This window comes from Eriocheir sinensis, chromosome 24, assembly GCF_024679095.1.
Source record: "Eriocheir sinensis breed Jianghai 21 chromosome 24, ASM2467909v1, whole genome shotgun sequence".
NCBI classification, from domain to species: Eukaryota; Metazoa; Arthropoda; class Malacostraca; order Decapoda; family Varunidae; genus Eriocheir; species Eriocheir sinensis.
The window spans coordinates 13,856,878-13,881,631 of NC_066532.1; the positions used below are offsets into that span (position 1 = coordinate 13,856,878).

Here is a 24,754-nt window from a genome sequence, read left to right on the forward strand (position 1 = left end):
GACCTACGGCTTCGTGATAAAGATACAATTAACTGTACTCAGGCTCTGTGACCTTACGCTAATGGTGACGATGATGGTGATAATGTCATTGTATATACCACACACACACACACACTCACACACACACACACACACACACACACAAATACCGTAACTCGGACCAGTCTTTCGTAGATAAGAACATACGTATACAAAGCAAAATTGTACATAATATTTATTTTGAATAAATCTTGAAATATAAGCTCCATTTTGTTCTTGCCCTGAACCATGACTTCTTAAGAATGCGTGTGAAGGAAGCGAGATTTGACGAGATTGTTATTGTGTATTTGTAGTAGTAGTAGCAGTAGTAGTAGTAGTAGTAGTAGTAGTAGTAGTAGTAATGTTGGTTATAACGTTATTAAAAAAATTGGTTCAGATATGTGGGAAAAAAATATAACTTTCATTTTACGTGTCTAATTCTGCATAATTCTCTGTAATTCTATATATTTATTCATATTTGAGAGAGAGAGAGAGAGAGAGAGAGAGAGAGAGAGAGAGAGAGAGAGAGAGAGAGAGAGAGAGAGAGAGAGAGAGAGAGAGAGAGAGAGAGAGAGAGAGAGAGAGAGAGAGAGAGAGAGAGAGAGAGAGAGAGAGAGAGAGAGAGAGTAAATTTCAATACATTATGAAGTTAAAAGAGTAGTATTTGTCTTCATAATCATGTGGTTCTATTCATTTTCTAAGCTGACCCTTCGCTTTCTGCTCGTTAAATAGGAAAACAGTTATATCGAAAAGGAGGTAGTTGGGCACATAGTATAGTATCTCTCGGTTATAATTCTGGTTGGTTTAGATGTTATTTCAACCATACGTGGAGGGAATCAGTCTTACGTATGTGTTTATGAATTAGGTATCGTCCATACTGTTCTACACTTACCAGCAAGCGCCACACAGAGGTAAAGTTGAGGTACATAAAATTGTTTGTGTGAGAAGCCATTGTGAATAAGCTATTTAACTTGAAGACTACTTGTTAGCTGTTTTCGTTACTATTTATTTATTTTTTCACTATAGCACCCAACAGAAACACACACAGACCTAGAGTATAGCCTATAGATAAAATAGCGAATAGATATAATAGAGAATAGATAAGATAGAAAAGATACAGAATAGAGAAAGTTTAGAGATGAATTTGTTCACACGTAAAATCTTTATCAGAGGTAAATAATTAATATGCCAGAAATATAAAGGGAATATTAAAAGATCAAAAACGTGTCATAAATGAAAATCAAAATAGCTTACAGACCATTGAATTACCGAACCCCAACAGTGTAAAATGTTTCATCAATACAGTTTTTACTCTCATCTTCAGTTCGCCTGCTGCCCGTGAGCGGGTCGGCCGTGTTTACGTGGCTTTCTCCCTTCTGCTTTTCTCATGAGGCCCAAGGATCGCAAACGTCGCCTTGCCCGTTCCAGACGGCTTTTATCCCAGGAGCATGCCTATTCACTCTCTGGGAGGGAGTCCAGAGGTCGCTCACGGAGTCCTGCCCGTTGACAGTGCCGCCGCTGAAGTCTCCTCTTTAACCCTGCCTCCCGCCGCCGCCATGGGCCAAGATACAGAAAAACCACGCTCGGACGTGACTCCCCCGCCACCTGCTACTGACCTCTGAGGTCCCCCGCTCCAGAAGACGAGGTCCCCGCTACTCCTGCCCCGGGAGAGGGTCAGGACATTGGTATGGAGACGACGGAGGTTGAAGGCGTTCCTGTTACCCAGGGTCAGTTGGATAGGAAGAGACGAAGTTTGTTGTGGTCCCGTATCACATGTCAAGAGACAACGGGTGCCAAGCACCTATGGTTCATGGCATCATGGGTCTCCTCAAATAACACCCTGGGGCCAACCCGCTGTTCAAGGAAGGTAGGAACGTCCCTTACATCACGTTGGAGAACGGGCCTGTGTTTCCTATGCTGGTCACGGAGGGCTTTTAAGGGGAAGTCATGGTGCCGCTGAAGGAGGCACGCGGGCTGTTCTTGTCCACGGTGTGCCCACATATGTGTCTGTCAGCTGCTTGGCCACACCTCCGGGCTTTCTGTCGTTGAGGAGACGGTTTGTGGGTCTTCTTGACTGCACCGAGCCAATTAGTTATGGACGCGCCGCCGTCCACAACTAATTGGCTCGGTGCAGGTCAACATCCCTGAGGACGTGTGGATCTGTGGCCTGGGCAGCAAGAGGGTCACTCCTTACACACTATCAAGGTTCCAGAGTTGGGTGCTGCAATCGGAAGGGGATAACAAACAAGATAAATGGTTAGACACCAATTTACTTTAAATAAAGTAAAGAAACCCACAACAGCCTCACAAACACTGAAGTCTCCAACACGAAGGCTTCAGCACTCCAGACTCAGGATGTACACGACCTCTCCCCGACATCCGTTGGCACTTATCACAGGAACGACAGTAAGCACGGATGTCTGCTCCTATACCTGGCCAGAAGAAATGTTCAAAGATCTTCATCTCCATCCTACGACGAGAGAAATGTCCGGCCAAGGGACTGTCATGGGCCGCGGAGAGGATGATCTGACGGGAAACACTTGGCACAACTAGACAATGTTGGTCTACCTTGTTGGAAAGCTGGGAGGTGAGGCACTTCTTGTAGAGAAGCCCGTGGAGGTACAGGTACTTGAAGGATGACCCGTTACTGGCTCTGTCGACTTGTCCAGAAGCTGCTTTCTGACGTATCGTTGCTAAGGAGTCACACGAGGCTTGAAGCTGGGCGAAGTCTTGAGGGGTTACTGAAAGAGGTAGAAGTTCCGGAAGGACAAGCGGATGATGCCTCTTCAACCCACCAGCACGGGTGGTAGCTGCGTGTACCTGGTTGGCTGCAGGGGGCGTCTTAACACGAGGAGTAGAAATCCCTCGCTGCAATTTTGAAGAGGAGGATGCACTGGAAGAATCAGATGGAGATTGAGAAGAGTCAGGGTCATGGGGATCCCTTACCCCAGGGACATTTTCGATGAGGGCCCCAACAAACTTGATAGGAGCTCGTACCACCTCAGTCCAACCGGTGAAGTAGGAACAGCCCAAGTGGCACCTCACCGCGGGAAACTTGTCCACTCGTCCTAGGTAGTCAACAAGTGGGGCCTTCGGACAACTCTCAACATCTTAATCAGGTAGTAAGTCTTCAGAGACGATTACATAGGAACAGCCAGTATCCCTGATGATGTTGGAGTTCCAAGATCCATTAAAGTAAATTGGGGCCTAACCATTTATCTTGTTTGTTATCCCCTTCCGATTGCAGCACCCAACTCTGGAACCTGGACATGTGGCGACCTCGCCAGGATTGGGTCAACTGCTAATCGGAAGGGTTGGCTTGTTAAGTCGCTTTTACGCGCCACTTGCTGTCTGCGGCCCAGAAGTATGTGTTAATCCTTCACCGTTCTTTTCTGGCTGTTGTATGCCCACGGTGGGATTTGTTGGTGCTGCCATAGCACTTTTTCAGCCCTTGTGCTGACCATGTTTACCCCAATCACTCGTTGAGTATTGGATGGGCTTCTACGCCTCTTATTACCTTTTTGCAGGGTTTTACTAATCTTTCTTCATTGTTTTCCCTATTGTGTTTTGGTTCTTCCTGTTTGTTTGGTTCTGTGTTGAATTTCCTTTGTCTTGTTTTTTTGTTGTTGTTTTTTTGGGTTTTTGTTCTTTGTCTGGTTTCTTGTACTATTAATTGGTATTGTTCTTTATTGGGGTGTTAATTGGTCATTGCCTTTGTTGGATTATTTTTGCTTTGTTTTCTTTTGCTAATCATAAAAACATAAGAACATAAGAACATAAGAGTCTGCAAGAGGCCGGTAGGCCTGTACGAGGCAGCTCCTCTGAACCTAAGCTCCCGTGTAGCTCTCGTGTATCTAACCCCACCTAATATCGCTGTCCATGAATTTATCTAATCTATTTTTGAGTGTGACAATTGTATTGGCACTCACCACATGACTGCTAAGCCTATTCCACTCATCTACCACCCTGTTTGTAAACCAATTTTTGCCTAAATCCCTGTTGAATCTGAATTTATCCAGTTTAAACCCATTACTTCGTGTCCTTTTTTTTTTTTTTTTTTTTTTTTACAGCAAAGGAGACAGCTCAAGGGCACAAAAAAGTAAACATTAATAATAAAAAAGCCCGCCACTCGCCGCTCCCAAAAAGAATCCAAAGAGGTGGCCGAAAGATAAGTCAGTTTCGGGAGGAGAGGTGTCCTGATACCCTCCTCTTGAAAGAGTTCAAGTCGTAGGCAGGAGGAAATACAGATGAAGGAAGATTGTTCCAGAGTTTACCAGCGTGAGGGATGAAAGAGTGAAGATGCTGGTTAACTCTTGCATAAGGGGTTTGGACAGTATAGGGATGAGCATGAGTAGAAAGTCGAGTGCAGCGGGGCCGCAGGAGGGGGGGAGGCATGCAGTTAGCAAGTTCAGAAGAGCAGTCAGCGTGGAAATATCGATAGAAGATAGAAAGAGAGGCAACATTGCGGCGGAATTTAAGAGGTAGAAGACTATCAGTATGAGGAGGAGAGCTGATGAGACGAAGAGCCTTTGCCTCCACTTTGTCCAGAAGAGCTGTGTGAGTGGAGCCCCCCCACACATGAGATGCATACTCCATACGAGGGCGGACAAGGCCCCTGTATATGGACAGCAACTGTGCAGGGGAGAAGAACTGGCGGAGACGGTACAGAACGCCCAGCCTCGAGGAAGCTGATTTAGTAAGAGATGAGATATGAAGTTTCCAGTTGAGATTTTGAGTTAAGGATAGACCGAGGATGTTTAGTGTTCTCTTACCAACAAAACCTTATGAATGTTTCCCTTATTGAAGCCCTTCATCCATTTATAAACCTCGATCATGTCTCCACGCACTCTTCGCCTTTCTAGAGAATGCAAGTTTAACTGTTTGAGTCTTTCCTCGTATGGCAAGTTTCTCAACCCCTGAATCATCTTAGTCATCCTCCTCTGCACCGATTCTAACATTCTGATATCCATTCTATAGTAAGGTGACCAGAATTGAACCGCATAGTCAAGATGAGGTCTAACTAATGCTAAATATAGTTTGAGGAAGATTTCGGCGCTTCTGTTGCTTACGCTCCTTGAAATAAATCCCAGTACCCTATTTGCTCGATTTCTAGCTTGAATGCATTGTGCCCTTGGACGGAGATCAAAGCTCACTAAGACCCCTAAATCCCTCTCGCACCCAGACCTGCTTATGAGAGTGTCATTTAAGCAATAGTTATGAGAGGGGTTATGCCTACCTACACTCAGAATACAGCACTTCCCTACATTGAACTCCATCTGCCATTTATCCGCCCAGTCATTCAATCTGTTTAGTTCACTCTGGAGAATACTAGCGTCCTGATCCGACTCAATTACTCTACCGATCTTGGTATCATCTGCAAACTTACTAACATCACTACCAATTCCTGTATCTTAGTCATTGATATAAATAATAAACAAAAGTGGACCTAATACCGAACCTTGTGGGACCCCACTCGTAACACATCCCCAGTCAGATCTTTTACCATTGATTTGCACTCTTTGCTTCCTATTGCTAAGCCACGCCTTGACCCAGTTCAAAACTTTACCCTCTACTCCGTGAGCCTGTAATTTAAGCAACAGTCGTTGGTGAGGAACTTTGTCAAACGCTTTACTAAAATCAAGATAGATTACATCATAATTTTCATCTCTGTCAACCGCCTCAAATACTTTATTGTAGAAGGACAAGAGATTGGTGAGGCATGACCTACCTTTCGTGAACCCATGCTGCGAGTCGTGAATTAAGCTATGTTTCTCTAGATGCTCCCGAATGTTCCTGGCCATTATGGACTCCAGCATCTTGCCTATAACCGATATTAAGCTAATTGGGCTATAGTTTGAAGCAACTGACCTGTCCCCCTTTTTGAAAATCGGCGTCACATTAGCTGCTTTCCATAGTCTCGGCATATAGCCAGTATTTACCGACATCTTAAAGATGTCGGTTAGTGGGTCACTGAGTACATCACCTAATTCCTTTAATACCCTCGGAAATATCTCGTCAGGACCTTGCGACTTGTTCTTCTTAAGCTTACCTATCTCATCCTGAAGTACTTGCCTGGTAATGATTATATCCCTCAATTTTTCGTCATCCCCGCCCTCGTACACCTGAACCCTTTCCGGAATAGTCGTTCGATCCTCTTGTGTGAATACTGAAAGGTAGTAGTCGCTCAACAATGTGCTCATATTTTCGAAATTTTCTACTAGCTCCCCTGTGTTTGTTTTCAGCGGTCCAATTTTCTCCCGTGTTTTTGTTCTATACAATTGAAAGAAGCCCTTAGGATTACTTTTCGCCTCATTTGCTACTTTGATCTCATAGTTCCTTTTTGCTATCCTGGTGTTTTTCTTAACTAATCTAGATAGTTCGATGTACCGGCTCCGGAGATGTGTTTCACCATTCTTTATTTTCTGATAAATTCCCTTCTTTAACCCTCTCTCGTGTTTTAGTCATGTCCAGCTTCGAGGTGTTTAGGGCTCAGGCTGTAGCCTTGGGGCTGGAGGGTCAGGAACTCGGCCGCTACGTTGTCCAGCAGCAAGCATCGAGAGGGACGAGCGCGTGGCCGAGAGAGAAGAGAAGCGTCTCCTGGCCGAGAGGGAGAAAGAAGAGCGGGCTGCCGAGAGAGAGAAAGAACAGCAGAGGATCCTAGCCGAGAGAGAAGAGAAGCGTCTCCTGGCCGAGAGGGAGAAAGAAGAGCGGGCTACCGAGAGGGAGAAAGAAGAGTGGGCTGCCGAGAGAGATTTCCAACTCGCCAAGCTGCAAGCAGAGAAGGAAATAGAGCTCGTCCGTGTCGTCGGCCAAGGAAAAGCGGCTTCTCCTTCTTGTGAGAACGTCAGAGGACCAAAGTTGCCCACCTACCAAGAGGGAGAAGACATCAACAACTACCTCGTCCGCTTTGAAAGGGTGGCTGAACTTCTGCGGATCGACAAGGACAGCTACGCCGCAAGGTTGAGTTGTCTCCTCACGGGTAAGGCCACTGAACTGTATACTTCACTGTCAGCTGACATAACCGAAGATTAATCTCCTAAAGAAAGCTCTCCTCACTGGGTTCAGCAAGACGGCGGACAACAACCGTCAAGACTTCCGTCACGCCAAGATTAGAGTTGGGGAAAAGTACCAACACTTCTCTATCCACCTGACCCAGTTGTTCCAAGCGTGATTGGAAGCCTCTGACGTCCCCTGCACTTATGAAGCACGCCGGGAGTTTATGCTCCTTGACCAGTTTCAAACTAATTTTACCCCAGACTTGAGGATCTTCATAAAGGAGCGCCGGCCGAAAGATCTTCCCGACGCCGTGAGACTTGCCGACGACTGGTCGTCTGCCCGCAACGCCTACCCGAAAGCTTCCTCTCCTAGTTCCCGAGACCCCTCTGAGGCTGCTTCGCCCACGAAATCTTCAGAGTCCTCTCAAGGAGCCTCTGCCAACACCTCTGCCCAGCCCAGCACAGCTACCGTGAAGTGTCACCAATGTGGGGAGGAAGGCCATCTACGTCGGCGTTGCCCAAAGAATCCCCGCGCCTTCAAAGATGTCGAACCTGCTAAACCATCATAATATCAGGTAGGCTTTTGCCTTAGTGACAAAAGTGTCCCGAAGTTTTCTGTTTCGGGCACTGTTAAATAAAGTAAAGAAACCCACAACAGCCTCACAAACACTGAAGTCTCCAACACGAAGGCTTCAACACGCCTGACTCAGCAATGATCCTTGCACGGCTTCTTCCTCTTCTGGCGTCCCGTCCTCAGAGTGGCAGTGACGAGGCAGCACAGCTTCGTCCTTGAAGTGGTGTAGACGTGGTAGACGAGGGAGGCGCAGGAGGAGATCAGGGTTACGGTAGTAACGGGAGTCCGAGCGTGGAGAGGAGCGAGGTGAGGGCACCCAGAACAAGCCCACCGTTCCGAGGAAACCCAGTGAAAAGTAGAGCTGGCTGGAGCAGAACCAGGTGTTCAGGGCGGGGCTCAGCTGCTGTCTAAAGATGAAGGAGCTGGTCGCCCACCAGGTCGCCTTCCACAGCGGGTTGAGAAGCCTCGGTGGTTCGGTCGACCGAGGCGTCGAACGGCGACAGACGAACGAGCAGCGGGAATGTAGCAGGTTGTTTGCTGCGCCTCGGTAGTTGAACGGCTTCATGGCGAACGAGCAGCAAGAGTGCCCCGGTCGTTCGCCACTCGGTTGGTAGTTGCCCTCACACACACCTGAGCCTGATCTATGCCATCGCTTCAGCCGGTGGGGCCATAAGGCCATAAGGAGTGGCGGTGCAGATCGTTGCCTCGGTGTCGGTACTGTGCTGGGCGGCACCACTCGGAGGAGTGTAGAAAAAGGACCCAGGACGGTAACAAATTTTCTCCACGGTGCTGTAACTGTGGTGGCCCCCATAATGCCTCAACTAATGCGTGTCCCGAGAAACCTGCACCCTTCTCCAGTACCCTCAGGCCTCAACCAGAATCCTATACCCGTCAACATGTCACTCCTTCCTATCGCTCTGCAACGCAACCTGGCCATAATGCCTGGGAAAATCCCCTACCTTGCTCTGGACCTCGACACCCCTCCCCTGGCACTGGCCGTGAGTCCTCACCTGCCCCTGCAGTCCCCGCTGGGGATTAGCCAGTCTCTGCACCTGCTGCTGACCTCTCTGCTTGTCTCCTGCTCGACCTCAAAAAGGAATGGCCATTATCTCGGCTGTCCTGGCTCAAGTTGTCGAGCGCCTCACTGCTGTGAAAGCTCGCCCTGCTCCCTGTCCCCCTCCTGGCACGGCTCTTGTGACTGCTGGTGCTGGCGGGCCCCGTCCTCCACCCCTCTCACCGGCCGACGATCCCCAGCATCAGGCAGCAGCCGGTACCCCTCTAAGTGCAGTTCCTCCTGTGAAGGCTACAGGGCCACCCGTAGCTTCGCCCACCTCCAGCTGCAGTGCCCACGTTGTGAGTGACTCTGGCCCGTCCTCAATCTCCTCTCGGCTGGATTCACTGGAGACTATGATGAAGGACATGTCTACGGCATTGCAGGCCCTCACCACAACTGTGAATGGCATGGAGTCTGCTCAGCTGCAGCTCCTGGGGGCCTCCTCTTCCTCATAATGGCCTGTACAACACTTGAAAGGTTATGTGACTCACTCTCTCGGACCTGGAGATTGTAGCAGCAGAGGATTAACAACTTATGTCAGACAAGGACTTCCTGTTACTTTTCAAGAGATGGGGGTTAACGGGGGTATGGAGTTTCTTATTGTATGTTTGCATGTTCCTATATATAATGGTCCCCTGTTCTGTGTAAAATTGTATGTCCATTCTCATGCCTTTCGTGCTGACAACCTCCCAGGTTGCTTCTTGGAAGAAAAAGCATTGCTGATGGGAGATGTCAATGCTCGTCATAAGGACCTAGGCAGTCACTTGACCACCAATATAAACGGGGTTAGATGGAAAGCTTTTCTTGACGCCACAGATACAGTAACGCTCACAGGTGACGATGTCCCTACACACACTCAGGGTGGCAGGATAGACTATGTGGCCCTGTCTAACATGTCCCCGTGCTCTATTGAGACTCGCCTGTCGCCAACTTTACTCAGCGACCACTTTGCTCTGGAAACTACTCTCCCTTGGTCTTTTGTGCCTATTACACTTAGGAAGAGGCTTACTGTTCCTGCTGCCCGTGTGCCAAGGCTTGTTTCATGTGTTGAGTCTTGGTACACTGTCGCCAAGGACACCTTTTCTGATGTTAATTCCTTGTATCAGGGCTTTGTTGAAGTTACTGAAGGCTTTGTGTCCCCCATCTCATAGAGCTCCTAGGATGCATGCCGTCACTCGTTGCTCCTCCTCTTATGCTAAGGATCCTGTTATTTTTTTCTTGCCAGCAAACTCTTGCCACCTACCAGAGGCGGTCGCAGCGTGACCCCACCGACTATGATGCCAGGGATGCGATGATGTCCGTTGCTCGGCACCTCACTGACCTTCGTCAACAGGCTCGGGGTGACTTCTTGGGGCGGCTGCGTAAGACTCAGACCCTGCAGAGGATTTGGCTCCATGTCAACAGGGTCAGGGGCAAACCTAACCATCCCGTTAGGGATCCTGATCCTGCTGGGAGGGCCAGACACTATTGCAAACATGGACACGTGCCCCTGCTGTGGATGAGCTGCCTGCCGCCCATAGAGATGCTATCATCTGCCATCAACCCCGGTGCATGGCCCTTGCACACCATAATGTGACCCTGGTTGACGATACTTGTGTCCCTATTACTCTGGATGAGCTCGTACGTGCTATTAGGCCTGGCAAGTCGACGGCCTCTGGTCAGGATGGCTTAACCTATGATGTCCTTTACCCCCCCCCCCCTGATAACCCCAACCTTGATTTATTTAACATGTCATATTCTTCTAGTATTTTGCCTCGATCATGGAAATCTGGTCTCATTGTTCCCATGCATACCTAAGGAAATTACTTGCCGCACAGTCTGTCGTATAATTTGTCATGGGGACACTCAGCTTAAGTAGGCCCTTGGTAATATTCAGAACACCCCTAACATTCCGGCCAAATCGTACCTTAGAAAGCTTCACAAGATCTTATCTGACCTTGGTGTCCTTGACCCGTGTCTTGCCCTCATTAGCAGCCCTTGTTATCCCACTTGGAACCCTCACAGAGTCAGTGTTGATATAGAAAAATTGGATAAACCTAAAGACTCCTGGCTTCCTCAAGTCCTGCAGGATCACTTTATGACCAAATTGTCTGCTTATCCCCGTACCAAGGCTGTCCATGCTTTTTTTTTTTGTGATGGGTCTGTCAATGGCAGCAGGACTGGTTGTGAATTATTTGTTAGAGACTATACCTCCCCCTCTATATACACTGACACTGAGGTTTCCAAGAGGCTTCCTGACAGTTTGTCTTCCACAAGGGCGGAACTTCATGCCATACTTGAGTCCCTCCATATCACTGTAGCTCTATGGAAAACTGTGTACCTGTTTGATGACAGCCAGAGTGCCTTGTATGCACTTCTGTCTTCCTCCCCCTCTGACTGTGATATCGTCAACAGGTGCCTTAGTGCCCTTAGCCTGCTGGAGCGCTGTGGTGCTACTGCACACTTTATCTGGGTGCCCTCACATGTTGGGCTGCCCCATAATGAAAAGGCAGACAGACTTGTTCGTGCTGCCTCTGATGACCTCATTGTACACCCGAGTGTTGAGTACACCTATAATTATGTTAAGAATAGACTTAGATCCCTTGTAAGTGAGTCTGTTACCAATCAGCTTGCCTTGAGGTGTCAGGATGGTAGTCCCTCCAGAATTCACTATGCCCAGGTCTCAAGTTTCTGCACCCACACTTATGGCAGGCTTAGTGCATCCTATGATCTGGTGGTGATGCGGCTGAGGCTGGGCTACAGATATTACTGGGAGGTCAGTGGGGCTGACCCTGTACCTTGCCGCTTGTGTGCCGGGCCAGGGGGTCACACGCTCAAACACTATGTCCTGCAATGTCCTGCTATTAGTGCTTACCGCCCACAGGGTCACTGGGACATGCCTGAGCTGGTGGGTGGTTCATTAACAATAATGTTCTGTCAGCTGTGCTTAGCGAGTATCCTGCATTTGCCCCTAGATTGTAGTTCATATGTTCAGTCCCTTATGTCTGCCCCCTTGATTTCATCAAGGCTTTTTTTCCTTCCTTATTTTAGCACTTGTTTCCTACCATTGTACCTTTTTCGCTTCATGGTGCTACCTACACATGTATTAATAGTTGTACAATCACACTATGTACTGCCTGGGGGTTGGGACGGCATGTCCCTCCCTTCTCCTTTGTTGTAGACCTGCAACAATAAACTATCACCCCTCCTGAACCCCTACGAGGCCGCCGTCGCACTCAGCCACACACGCTGGGACACGCTTGCCTACCCAATGGATTTCTACGCCCATGAGAACCTCGGAGACTGGACCCCAAACCACAAACCTCCGTGTCCGTGCGGCAAGACTCGTGCCACGGGATGCAAGGGGGTAAGGTGCAGCGAGGGGAGGCAGTAGTGGTAGTAGTAGTGGTAGTGTTAGGGAACGTTATAGTGGGTTTAGTGGAAGTATCAGGAGAGGATAATTATAGAGGGGGTATTATTATTATTATTATTATTATTATTATTATTATTATTATTATTATTATTATTATTATTATTATTATTATTATTATTATTATTATTATTACCTCCGCCAACGAAGTTGAAAGGTTATAATTTCGGTCCGGTCAGTATGTTTATTTATTTATTTATTTATTTTTATTATTATTATTATTGTTATTGTTGTTATTAGTGTCAGGTGTGTGTGTGTGTGTGTGTGTGTGTAACAAGCTGAGCCTCATTTTTCCTTGGTTGGGAGCGGAACGGTACAGCTTTTCCTTCCTGACTAGCAAAGGTTGATGGCTAGAGAGCTTTGTAAGCCCTCACGTCCTGGTAGTCTTGTTGAGCATAGAGGAGGGGAAGGTAATGTTGCATTGAGAGCAAGCTGCATTCCCTGTCCAGGCAAAGGGTGTGGGGAGGAGAGTGGATCAGGTTTTATAAGTGGCTTTAACCCTTGGCCGGGCACTTGTAGAAACAGTGGGGGTATCAAAAAACCCTTTTAGGATGTTAGAATTGAGGATTTTCTAAGTCATTTTTACTCCTGACCATTATTTGGTTTGACGCACTCACCATTGAAAGGTTGCATCAAAGAAGTGGCCTGTTTGGGCTGACCGCCCAATTTGGTGGTACTCACCCAACACCCTCAAACATCATCATGTAGTACAACTATTTAGTTGTGTCCTGTAAGGTTTTGGTAAACTTGCCTCCATTGTGTTAGGTGTGGGCCGGGCAAGAAAAGGAGCAATTTTATGGAAATACACTCACTTCCAACTCCCGGCCCACACTGGCACATTTTTTTTCTCTCGCTCTCAGCACAGCCGCCAGGGGCTCAGTGAAGGCAAAATCCGTGCCAATCGCAGCGGACGGGCTAATTTGACGATTTGAATTGCTAGAAAACTCAGCTATTTTGTGTAGAATTTATACAACTACGTGTGTGTGTGTGTGTGTGTGTGCAAAGATGGCAGTCAATTGCTGCAGAAGTGTTCATGAGACAGGTAACTTCCCAACACACACACACACACACACACACACACACACACACACACACACACAGGATCTCTTTGAACAATGGCTACAGACGTGACTTAGTAGTAACAGCATTTATTATGAAGACTAATGAGAATACCTGTAAAAACGTGTCTCTCTGAAGTGCCGGAAAACTGAGTGACTATTTATGATTTATGCATCTCCTCCTGACTCCCCATTGCTGACAGCAGGCAGAAGGAAAGACTCAGCCGCTGTCTTGACGTGCCAGCTTGTACTTGTTGCCTCGGTGCGTTCATCCTGAATGCGGTGGGCTGGTGCGGGCTGCAGCTGCATCACTTTGGGGAGACGGTGTCCATCCCCTTCTGGCGGGATGGGTGGGAGCCGGTCAGCTTCTGCGACAAGATCAACAAGAACTTGAGGAAGAAGCTGCCGTGCTCTGCCTCCTTGGTACGGCCGCTTACTCTCACTTCAGTTCAGGGCATCTCAGTTTTGTTCAGTTCAGTTCAGTTGAGGCTTCTTGGTGCTGTGCCTTGTTCACTCTGTCCATTGTTTGAACGTTTTCCCTTCACTGCTTCCTCTGGGCTAATATCATCGCAGTCTTCAGCACGACACAAGGAATCAGGCGTCCGCCTTGGCCAGGGTGTTCTGGCGTCACTGCGGGGACGGACAGAGGACGTGTTGGTCCACCTTCTCCGTCAGGGACGAAACTGCGTCCATCAGCTGATTCATGCAAGACTCCAGCCCCGAGAGGCGGTCGTTGGTTGCATCGTGGTCCTTCTCCAGCATTGCGGCCGTCAGCTGATCCAGGCGAGACTCCAGCCTTGAGAGGCGATGGTTGGCTGTGGGGAGCTCCTTCTCCAGCACCACGTGTTTCTCCACCTTCTCCTTCTCCGTGAGGGACGAAACTGTGTCCATCAGCTGATCCAGGCCAGACTCCAGGCCTGAGAGACGATGGTTGGCTGTAGCGAGCTCCTTCTCCATCACCATGTGTTTGTCCACCTTCTCCTTCTCCGTGAGGGATGAAACTGCGGCCGTCAGCTGATCCAGACGAGACTCCATCCCTGGGAGGTGATGGTTGGCCGCATTGTGTTTCTTCTGCAGCACCACGTCCTTGGCCGCCTCAATCTGCGCCTTCGTCAGCTGTAAGCACCGGCAGTGACAGACGTACCACATGGTCTTGTGGAGGTTTGGGAACACAGGCCTGCTTTGCTTATCGTAGAAACAAGTCTGGAACACGAATGTGCTGCGTCCCAGGCGGTTGAGGAGCTTCCTAGCGGGGTTGTGCTGCCCCGGATGGGCTGCGAAGGAGAAGTCATCCTCGACCTTCTCCTCACCGCCCTCACAGCACAGCAGTGACCGCTGGAAGATGTGGTGCAGCGGACTGGCCAGCAACACAGACTCAATGTAGTACATCAGCTTTACCCTGCTGCTGGAGCTGACGATCTCCGCCTCCTGCTGGATCTTATGGATGTCGCTCACCGCCAGGCCGTTGAGCAGGTTCATGAGGACGAGCATAATGAGGAACACGAAGGCCACGTAGAGGAGGCGTGAGGAGAGGGGGAAGGTGTCGAGGGGGAGATCCGTGTACTCGATCTCCGCGGTGGCCATGGTTAGGGTCTTGAGGAGGGAATTGTGGAAGGGGGTGAAGGAGGTGGTGTTGAAGTGCTCGTCCACTTGAAACGCCAGGTAGAAGCTGATGCTGAAGGCCACCACCATGGAGGAGAACATGGCGATGAATTTCACGATCCTGTCAATCACCTTGGTTAACATGGTGATATAGATGGACAGGGCTGGATGCCCCCCCAGCAGCGGCACCAACTCTATCCACGAGAACTGCACCAGCCAGGCACACACGCTCTGCTGCACCGCCGCCTCCATGGGCATGAACAGCACCATGCAGGTCATGAGGATTATCAAGATCTCAAGCCAGTTCTTCATCCTCATCAGGTACTGTCTCCAGGAGACATAGAGTTGAATCCCTTCCCTCACTGCAAGATACAAGGTGCAGATGGAGATTAGGACTTGCAGGCTCATCTTGAGGGCCATGTTGAGCTTTATTGGGTCTGGAACGCTTGTGTTGGTTGTGGCATTGTGTCCGCTTAGGTCAGCATCCGTCGAGGGTGTGAAGGTCCCATGGAAGAGAAGGATGTAAATTGTCAGGAGGATGAGGAAGGCCGAGTATACCAGGATGTTCAAATGGAAGTATTTCTTGATCTTCTGCCACTTCAGGAACAGGAACGTGTCAATCACGGGGTGCACAAGGAGGTATCTGTGCTTGCTTGAGTTACTCAGGCACCTCAGGAACTCCATCTCCGGCTGTATCTCCGGCTGCTGCAATGTCTGTTTGGGCGCCAGTATATTGTAGTGGAGGATGATCTTAAAGTTATCGTTGAATTCTTCGTTACATGACTTTATGCAGTCGTTGAGCACCTCCTCCAGGACTGACGGCTGGATGTCTGTGATGGCCAGCGTCCCTAACCGGCTCTTGATGCTGAAGTTTGCCCCGCTGAGGAGGAGCTCACGCACAAAACTCTGATCGTTGTGGAGAACAGCGTGATGCAGAGCCGTGAACCCTAACTTACTCTGTGCATCCAGATCCACCAAACATTCCTCCGTGCCCCTGCCTTCATCCCTTGCATCCAGACCTTGGGACCGTTTCTCTGTATACCCGAGCTCTGCCTGCACGTCCAGGTCCAGCAACCATTTCTTGTCCAGCAGCAGCTCCAGACACTTGGAATAATCAACGCCTTCCTCTTTATTGTCATACTCCCTCTTCACTACCTTGTGCAGAGCCGTCTCCTTCATGTAATCTGTCTTCTTCAGGGCGGCCTTCACCTTCCTGTAATCTGTGTTCTGGGCACCCTGGCCCCTCAGCACCAGCAGCAGGAGCCTGAGTATCTTGTAGTAGCCGTGCTCTGCCGCGTACAGGATCGGGTTTATCTTGCTGGTCAGGTCCTGCTGTGAAGGGTCAGCACCGCGCTTCAGCAACTCCTTCACGAAGTCCGTCAGTCCTTCCTTACATGCATACATCAGCAGTGTGTACCCCCCTTGTTCCTGCTCCAGCACTGACTTCATGGACTGCGACTCGTCTTTCTTGATCTCGTCCAGGATCTCCCGAAAGAGTTCAATGTCGCGGCGGATCAGAGCGTTGTAGAGCTCCTCGCTGAGGTGCCTCTGTGGCTCAACGATGGCGGAGGAGTCGATGGAGTCCAGCAAGCCAGGGAGCTTATTCTCGATAAGATCCTCAGCGGTTTTGTTGTAATAAGTTGTCTTAATGTTCGCCCCCTTGTATATAAGCTGCTCCACCATGTTTCTACAGCCCCTGTGGGTGGCAATGGAGAGCGGAGACTGTCCACCATAGTTGAGGACGTCCACGAAGGTCTTGTTGCAGGCCAGGAGGGCATCCAGACAGGCCTTGTAGGAGTCCTCGTCGGTGTTCCAGTGTTCGGCGAGGAGGTGGAGTGCCGTGTTGCCATGCCGCCAGTCCTTGGCGTTGGGGTCGGCACCTTTCTCCAGAAGGGCCTTCACCACCTCAACGTTGCTATTCTTGGCGGCGTAGGGAAGGGGAAAGAATTGATTCCATGGGAATTCCTGGAAATGGGTAAGACTTTAGTGACAGGAACAATTTCTTCAGGTCCTGGAAATATGCACGACACTAGTAATGGTGTGAAGGGACAATACTTATACAAGGGGACAGTGTTGCCTCCCCGACAGGTCCTGGAAATATTCAAGACTCTAGTAATGGTGTGAAGGGACAATAGTTCTACAAGGGGACAGTGTTGCCTCCCCGACAGGTCCTGGAAATATTCAAGACTCTAGTAATGGTGTGAAGGGACAATAGTTCTACAAGGGGACAGTGTTGCCTCCCCGACAGGTCCTGGAAATATGCACGACACTAGTAATGGTGTGAAGGGACAATAGTTCTACAAGGGGACAGTGTTGCCTCCCCGACAGGTCCTGGAAATATGCAAGACTCTAGTAATGGTGTGAAGGGACAATACTTCTACAAGGGGACAGACAGTGTTTCCTTCCTGACAGGTCCTGGAAATATGCAAGACTTTAGTAATGGTGTGAAGAGACAATACCTCTACAAGGGGACAGTGTTTCCTCCCTGACAGGTCCAGGAAATAATGTGCAAGACTGGAGTAATGGTGTGAAGCGGACAATGCTTCTTCAGGTCCAGGAAACATTCTCCTGTAGTGAATATGTACAGTACCCTCCCGAGTTTCGCGATCCTCGTGTTTCGCGCTCAGTCCTAAATTCTTACCATCCCAACTTTAGCGCATTATCGCTCTGAGTTTCGCGTTGCTTTGACATGTACAGATCACGTCTATCTACCGTCGGGGTCACGCGCGATTCCTTAAGGCGTTGTCACACTGGCCGTTTTCCTCCAACCGATGGGGCTACTGGCAACCACAGTTCCCCGTGCGCCCAACCGGGAGCGAATTGTCGGTTGTCTGTATGGATGGAAAACGGTTGGGAGTAAGAGCAACCGCGCTGCTGTATATAAACAAACAGACGACGGCAGTGGCTGAGGAGTAAGGAGGAGTGTAAAATGGCCAACCAGGAAACTCGTAGAGTAGACTGGCAGAGCTGATTTGTTCACTATTTAATCAATACAGGGCGACTGCTTTGTCTACGTTGTGAATACGGCCACCGACCTCGGCTGTGAGTAACACACACCCGGAAAAGTTGGAGTTGCCGGTCGCCCCTATCGCCAACGCGCCCAGTGTGACACCAGCAGCTTAATTAAAGGCGGAAGCAAGTTTCTCGGGAATTTCTCACCGAATCAACGAAATTATCTCCCGACAATTTTCTGCCTCGAATTTATCCTCAAGTTTGGTCACACAGAGGACTGTTGCATTCTGGGATATATCAGCTGAACAGCAAAACAAACAATGGATCCAGACGTTGCAGAGTTTGCTTTGTGGTGTTTGCTGAAGAAAAATAAAAAAAATGAAAAGAAAGCATTTGTTGGTTCGTGAGTGGTTAGCTCGGAGACAAAGGGAGAGTGTGTTACAGCTTGCTACCGTTAATTAAATGCCACAAGAACTTAGCAGTGAGGACCCAGGCATGATAATGCAGTGGCTATGCTTGGACAAGACTCAGTCCAAGACCTGCTCAGCCTGGTTACTCCAAGCTTATCTAGCTTCGTGGAACTCATTGTGGAACTGATATAAACACGCGGATGGCTACTAAACCGATCAGCTGATACGCTCTTCTTCTTGTGAACACAACTTACCGACCTCACGAGAAAATAACTGACATGCTGGTGATTGAGTTTCTGACTAGAATTTCGATGAGTTTCCCGTGAAATGCAGCCGACTTTGAACCTCGACACAAAGTTCTCAAGCAACTAGCGGTTAGGTGACCGTGTTCACACGTGCTGGGGCGAGATTCACAAAGATGCGCGCTAATGGCTCGCGGTAAAAGTTAAGAACTAATGTTTCAGCTATCAACGTTGACTTAAGATTCACAAAACTTTCGTTTCGTCATAGTTGGAAGCCGCTCATTGGATGAGCGCCGTTACTGACGTCATTGGACTCGGCCAATCACAAGCGTGTATTCTGAACTGTCAACCAGTTGTAAGGCAGCCAGCCGCCTTCAGCTGCGTGTTCAAAACGACGCGTTCTCTCTTCACAGCTTCTTCCTTTTAACACGGTACGTATTTTGAAATAACAAGGGAGTAAAGTGGGAATAAAAAGTCAGCTTCTTCACGGTCCTCAACCAATAAGCGCTTTTTCAGTGTTTTCAATACCCCGAGTTTCGCGATCCACAAGTTTAGCGTTATACCTGCGAAACGAAGCAAGCGCGAAACTCGGGAGGGAACTGTATAGAGGGAAGGAAGTCACGTGTATATGCAGTGGTGCAGAGTCTGTAAGAGGTGCATGTGGTGTGTCAGGATGGGATGGAGAAAGGGAGGGAGGGTGTGTAGGAGTGTGTTCAGGAATGGCTGGAAGACCGTGGACAGGAGTTAGAGAGATTCCGTCCTGTGGCTTAGGTTGTGGCATCCTCCTCCTCTGTCTCTCTATCTATCTAAATATCTGTCTCCCTTCTCTTCCTCCTACTCTTATTTAATCTCTATCCCTGTATCTGCTTCCCTCTCCTCATTCTCCATCTGTTCATGTTTATCTTTCTGTGTACTTCCCTTCCTTCCTCTCACTTTTGTTTCATCTCAGTCTGTCTGTATTTATCTACCTGTTTATACCTACCTCCATTCATCTCTCTCTCTCTCTCTCTCTCTCTCTCTCTCTCTCTCTCTCTCTCTCTCTCTCTCTCTCTCTCTCTCTCTCTTTCTTTCTCTCTCCATCTATCTCTATATCTATCACTTCCTCTCTCCTACTCTTATTTCATCTCTTAGTGTCTACATCTTTTTACTTCCCTCCTTCATTCCTTCTACTGTCATGTCATCCCCCCCGCTCTCCCCTCTCCCTGCACAGCACCTTGGTGTTGGGGTCCGCGCCGGCCTCCAGCAGGTCGGTCACCGGCTTGGGGAAGTTGTTTTCGGAGGCGTAGTGAAGGGCCGTGTGGCCAAACTCGTCCTTGGCGTTGGGGTCGGCACCTTTCTTCAGGAGGGCCTTGACCACCTCCGCGTTGCCATTCTTGGCGGCATAGTGAAGGGGACACCTTTGAAAGGATATGGAGTTCTGGAAGTTGGGAATATATTAGTGAAGGGAGCAATTCCTTCAGATCCTGGAAATATGCAAGACTAGTTGTGAAGGGATAATACTTCAACGAAAGGACAGTGTTTCCTCCCTGACAGGTCCTGGAAATATGCAAGACTCTAATAATGGTGTGAGTGGGACAATACTTCTACAAGGATACAGTGTTTCCTCCCTGACAGGTCCTGGAAATATGCAAGACTCTAGTAATGGTGTGAAGGGACAATACTTCTACAAGGGGACAGTGTTTCCTCCCTGACAGGTCCTGGAAATATGCAAGACTCTAGTAATGGTGTGAAGGGACAATACTTCTACAAGGGGACAGTGTTTCCTCCCTGACAGGTCCTGGAAATATGCAAGACTCTAGTAATGGTGTGAAGGGACAATACTTCTACAAGGGGACAGTGTTTCCTCCCTGACAGGTCCTGGAAATATGCAAGACTCTAGTAATGGTGTGAAGGGACAATGCTTCTACAAGGGGACAGTGTTTCCTCCCTGACAGGTCCTGGAAATATGCAAGACTCTAGTAATGGTGTGAAGGGACAATGCTTCTTCAGGTCCAGGAAACATTCGCCTGTAGTGAATATGTATAGAGAGAAGGAAGTCACGTGTATATGCAGTGGTGCAGAGCTTTGTAAGAGGTGCATGTGGTGTGTCAGGATGGGATGGAGAAAGGGAGGGAGGGTGTGTAGGAGTGTGTTCTGGAATGGCTGTGACGACCGCGGAAAGGAGTCAGAGAGCTTCCGTCCTGTGGCTAAGGTTGTGGCATCCTCTTACTCTGTCTCTCTATCTATCTATATATCTCTCTTCCTTCTCTTCCTTCTTCTCCTATCTTGTCTCTGTCTATTTATCTGCTTCCCTCTCCTCCTTCTCTATCTGTTCATGTTTATCTGTCTGTGTACTTCCCTTCCTTCCTCTCACTCTTGTTTCATCTCAGTCTGTCTGTATTTATCTACCTTTCTGTACTTATCTCTGTCTCTCTCTCTCTCTCTCTCTCTCTCTCTCTCTCTCTCTCTCTCTCTCTCTCTCTCTCTCTCTCTCTCTCTCTCTCTCTCTCTCTCTCTCTCTCTCTCTCTCTCTCTCTCTCTCTCTCTCTCTCTCTCTCTCTCTCTCTCTCTCTCTCTCTATCTATCTATCTCAGTTTCAATCACTTCCCTCGCTGTCTTTTACTCTCTATCATCTATCTTAGTGTCCACATCTTTTCACTTCCCTCCGTTCATTCCTCCTACTGTCATATCCCCCCCCACCCCCCACCCACACAGCACCTGATGGATGTTCGGGTCCGCCCCGGCCTCCAGCAGGGCGGTCACCAGCTTGGGGAAGTTGTTCTTGGCCGCGATTTGCAGGGCTGTGTAGAGCGACCCGGGGAGGATTTCGTTGATGGCCCTCTTGGAGAGGTGCCTCAGGGCGTTACGTAGCCTGTACTCGTCACCTGTGATGAGTTGGAGGAAGATCAGCTTACTTTGTATTTCAACCTGCCTACGACTGAATGCTTTATAGAGGCCTTCCCTTCATCACTGTTGCCTTCTGGCTGTGACTTAACACTTTCAAGGGGCCTTCCCTTTATCACTGCTTCCTTCTGGCTGTAACTTAACACTTTCAAGGGGCCTTCCCTTCATCACTGCTGCCTCCTGGCTGTGACTTAACACTTTCAAGGGGCCTTCCCTTCATCACTGCTGCCTTCTGGCTGTGACTTAACACTTTCAAGGGGCCTTCCCTTCATCACTGCTGCCTTCTGGCTGTGACTTAACACTTTCAAGGGGCCTTCCCTTCATCACTGCTGCCTCCTGGCTGTAACTTAACACTTTCAAGGTGCCTTCCCTTCATCACTGCTGCCTCCTGGCTGTGACTTAACACTTTCAAGGGGCCTTCCCTTTATCACTGCTGCCTTCTGGCTGTAACTTAACACTTTCAAGGTGCCTTCCCTTCATCACTGCTGCCTCCTGGCTGTGACTTAACACTTTCAAGGTGAGCATCAGGAGTCAAGGCACCTTTCCATTGTGTTTTGACCCTCGTTCCATTCCATCAACTCTTTGCAGGAGCGGCGCCCGCGGGCTTTTTGTTTATTCTTTACCTTGTCTGCCCTTGAGCTGCCGGCATCCTTCACACTAAAGACGCCCTCATCACGGGCTCTTCCTTCTTTGGCCGTTCCTTTTAGATGGATAGATAATAAAATACAGATACACGTAGAGCTACAGTCACTGATATACAAATAAGATAGATAGATGAATGGTCACACACACACACACACACACACACACACACACACACACACACATACACACACACAGCGGTAACGGGGCGAGAGAGACAAACAAGCGGGAAGTACCTACTATCGTATCACTGAGACGAGCACTGAGGCAAGGCGCGCACTAACCTTTCTCCACCGCCATCAGCAGCTCCTGTTTAGAGCGGCCCTCCAGCATCGCGGGGGCTGAAGGAAAACGGGATATGGGAGGGTTAGGAGGGGGGCTGTAGCAAGCTATCATCATATCATCATTGTCATCGTCATCATCATTATCATCTTCATCAGCAGCCGTTAAAAGGGGCTTTCCCTCCTATACGAATTCGATGCCGATGAGCTGCGAACTTGACATCGTGACGCATCGTGAGAAAAGTAGTCCCGAATTCCCCCGATGTGTGATTTAACGACTTGCGTCCACGAACCGCTACGAAGTGACTACGACAGACCTACGAGTTAAACACGAAGCACTACGAAACGCTAAGATATGCTACAATTATCCTTAGATTTGAATCCCGATAGGTTACGATAAGATACGATTTGATCAAGATCACCTACAAATTACCAAGGATGTCCTACGAATTACCTACGAAGACGTACGAAGACCTACGAACCTTCACGAAAGTGGTACGAACGATCCCGAATAGTCAAGGTGTTCTCGGACCTGTGTATAAATAGGTCGCCAATGCTAATCGCCGCCGTACAACGTGGATTTGTCTGACTGTGATTCCATCGACATGCTTTTGTTACACCGTAACATAGAAGTTGTGTCGCTGAGCTGGAGTTGATCCTGTGTCTTGGTCTTCTGCACCACAACGAAAAGAAGAAAAAACAAAAGAAGCTGAGGGCATATTGGACATGGTTACTACGACGAACTTCCTTTGGGCATTATGAAAACCTCATGAAGGAGTTAGCCCTAGAAGACCCGGGCAGCTTCCGTAATTTTATGAGAATGGACCAAACTATGTTCAACGAGCTGCTGCAGAGGGTGGGTCCAAGAAATGAGAAGAATGACACGTTCTTTCGGAGGGCCACAGGACCAGGGCTGAGACAGGCAATTACTCTGCGATACCTGGCAACAGGAGACAGCTACAGGAGTCTTCAATACAGTTTCCGTGTGGCCCACAACACCATCTCCAAGATAGTACCTGAAACCTGCGAGGCAATCGTACAAGAATACCTCTAGGAGGTTCTGTCGTGCCCTACAACACCTGAACAGTGGAAGGAAGTGGCATCCCTTTTCGCAAAAAGGTGGAATATTTACCAAACTGTTGGTGCTCTGGACGGCAAGCATATAGCTATACGGTGTCCTCCAGGCGGGGGCTTCATCTATTACAATTACTCCATTGTTCTTCTTGCCCTGGTGGATGCTGACTATAAGTTCCTGTATGTGTGTGTTGGGACCCGGGAGCTTCCTCTGATGCCGGAATATTCTCAACAACAGCACTACGGTCTGCTTTGGAGGATAATCTTGTTGGTCTGCCTCAACCTGAACCCCTACCCGACGACAACACACCCATTCCATACTTTCTGGTTGGAGAAGACGTCTTTCCACTAAGACCCTGGTTGATGGCGCCATGTCCACATAGAAACATGAGCAATCAAGAAAGAATATTCAACTACAGACTGTCAAGGGCGCGCCGGGTGGTTGAGAATTCATTTGGAACAATGGCGAGCAAGTGTGGTGATCATTTTTAATGAAAGAGGAAGATTTCTACCATGTCTGTGTCTATACTTTTGACCTATTCTTTGAACTTGTATGAAATACCCATTATATATATATATATATATATATATATATATATATATATATATATATATATATATATATATATATATATATATATATATATATATATATATATATATATATATATATATATATATATATATATATATATATATATATATATATATATATATATATATATATATATATATATATATATATATATATATATATTTTTTTTTTATTTTTTATTAATACGTACATAAAGTTTAAACTTATCTTCTTAGAGATGTTTTTCCTTGATGAATACAGAATAATTTTCTTCAGAAATCATTAACTCCTAAACTTATTTCAGATTTAGGTGCTTGCTAACAACAAGCCCACTCCATCCCAAGAAAGTGGAAGCAATTCTGTTAGCTTGTTGTCTCCATAACCTCAAAAGGATCAGGTATCCATCACAACATGCCGCCTTAATTGATGAAGAGAATCGTGTCGCCCACCAAGTTGTTCCAGGTGCTGGAGAGATGGTGATACACTCGCCTCTATCGAACATGTGCGAGGGAACACTGCGACAGTGGCAGCGAAAAACCAGAGAAACTACCTCCGAGATTACTACAACTCTCCTGCTGGGCGTTTGGAATGGCAAGTATGGAGGTATCATTTACGTAATAGTAGTAGTAGCAGCAGTAGTATTAGTATTAGTATTAGTATTAGTAGTATTAGTAATAGTAGTAGTAGTAATAGTAGTAGTAGTAGTAGTAGTAGTGGTAGTAGTAGCAGCAGTAGTAGTAGTAGTAGTAGTAGTAGTAGTAGTAGTAGTAGTAGTAGTAGTAATATTATTATTATTATTATTATTATTATTATTATATTATTATTATTATTATTATTATTATTATTATTATTATTATTATTATTATTATTATTATTATTATTATTATTATTATTATTATTATTATTATTATTATTATTATTATTATTATCGTCATCATTATACTATTATTATTATTATTATTATTATTATTATTATTATTATTATT

General features: G+C 47.7%; 2 protein-coding genes across 13 annotated transcripts in view; one reads left to right on the forward strand and one right to left on the reverse strand.

Moving 5' to 3' along the window:
• Positions 1 to 650: 650 nt before the first annotated feature.
• Positions 651 to 24,492, forward strand: LOC127002873 (uncharacterized). Its single transcript, XM_050869128.1, has 2 exons — positions 651 to 11,987; positions 24,073 to 24,492. Exon 1 carries the CDS (start codon positions 10,719 to 10,721, stop codon positions 11,799 to 11,801), a length of 1,083 nt encoding a protein of 360 aa, XP_050725085.1. The 5' UTR covers positions 651 to 10,718; the 3' UTR covers positions 11,802 to 11,987; positions 24,073 to 24,492.
• The window catches only part of LOC127002871 (transient receptor potential cation channel protein painless-like), a 116,713-nt gene continuing 104,054 nt past the window's right edge, over positions 12,096 to 24,754 (reverse strand). For all 12 annotated transcript variants that reach the window (XM_050869116.1, XM_050869123.1, XM_050869118.1 and 9 more), the window contains 4 exons: positions 22,124 to 22,180; positions 21,012 to 21,178; positions 19,528 to 19,731; positions 12,096 to 16,675 (listed from right to left, as the gene is read on the reverse strand). In XM_050869116.1, coding sequence (XP_050725073.1) covers positions 13,736 to 16,675; positions 19,528 to 19,731; positions 21,012 to 21,178; positions 22,124 to 22,180 — 3,368 coding nt within the window. In that variant the 3' untranslated portion in view covers positions 12,096 to 13,735. The remainder of the gene's footprint in view (positions 16,676 to 19,527; positions 19,732 to 21,011; positions 21,179 to 22,123; positions 22,181 to 24,754) is intronic.

What these genes read in the sequence shown, in the direction of transcription:
- LOC127002873 (XM_050869128.1), top strand. Translation starts at nt 10,719, where the DNA reads ATGACCAAATTGTCTGCTTATCCCCGTACCAAGGCTGTCCATGCTTTT.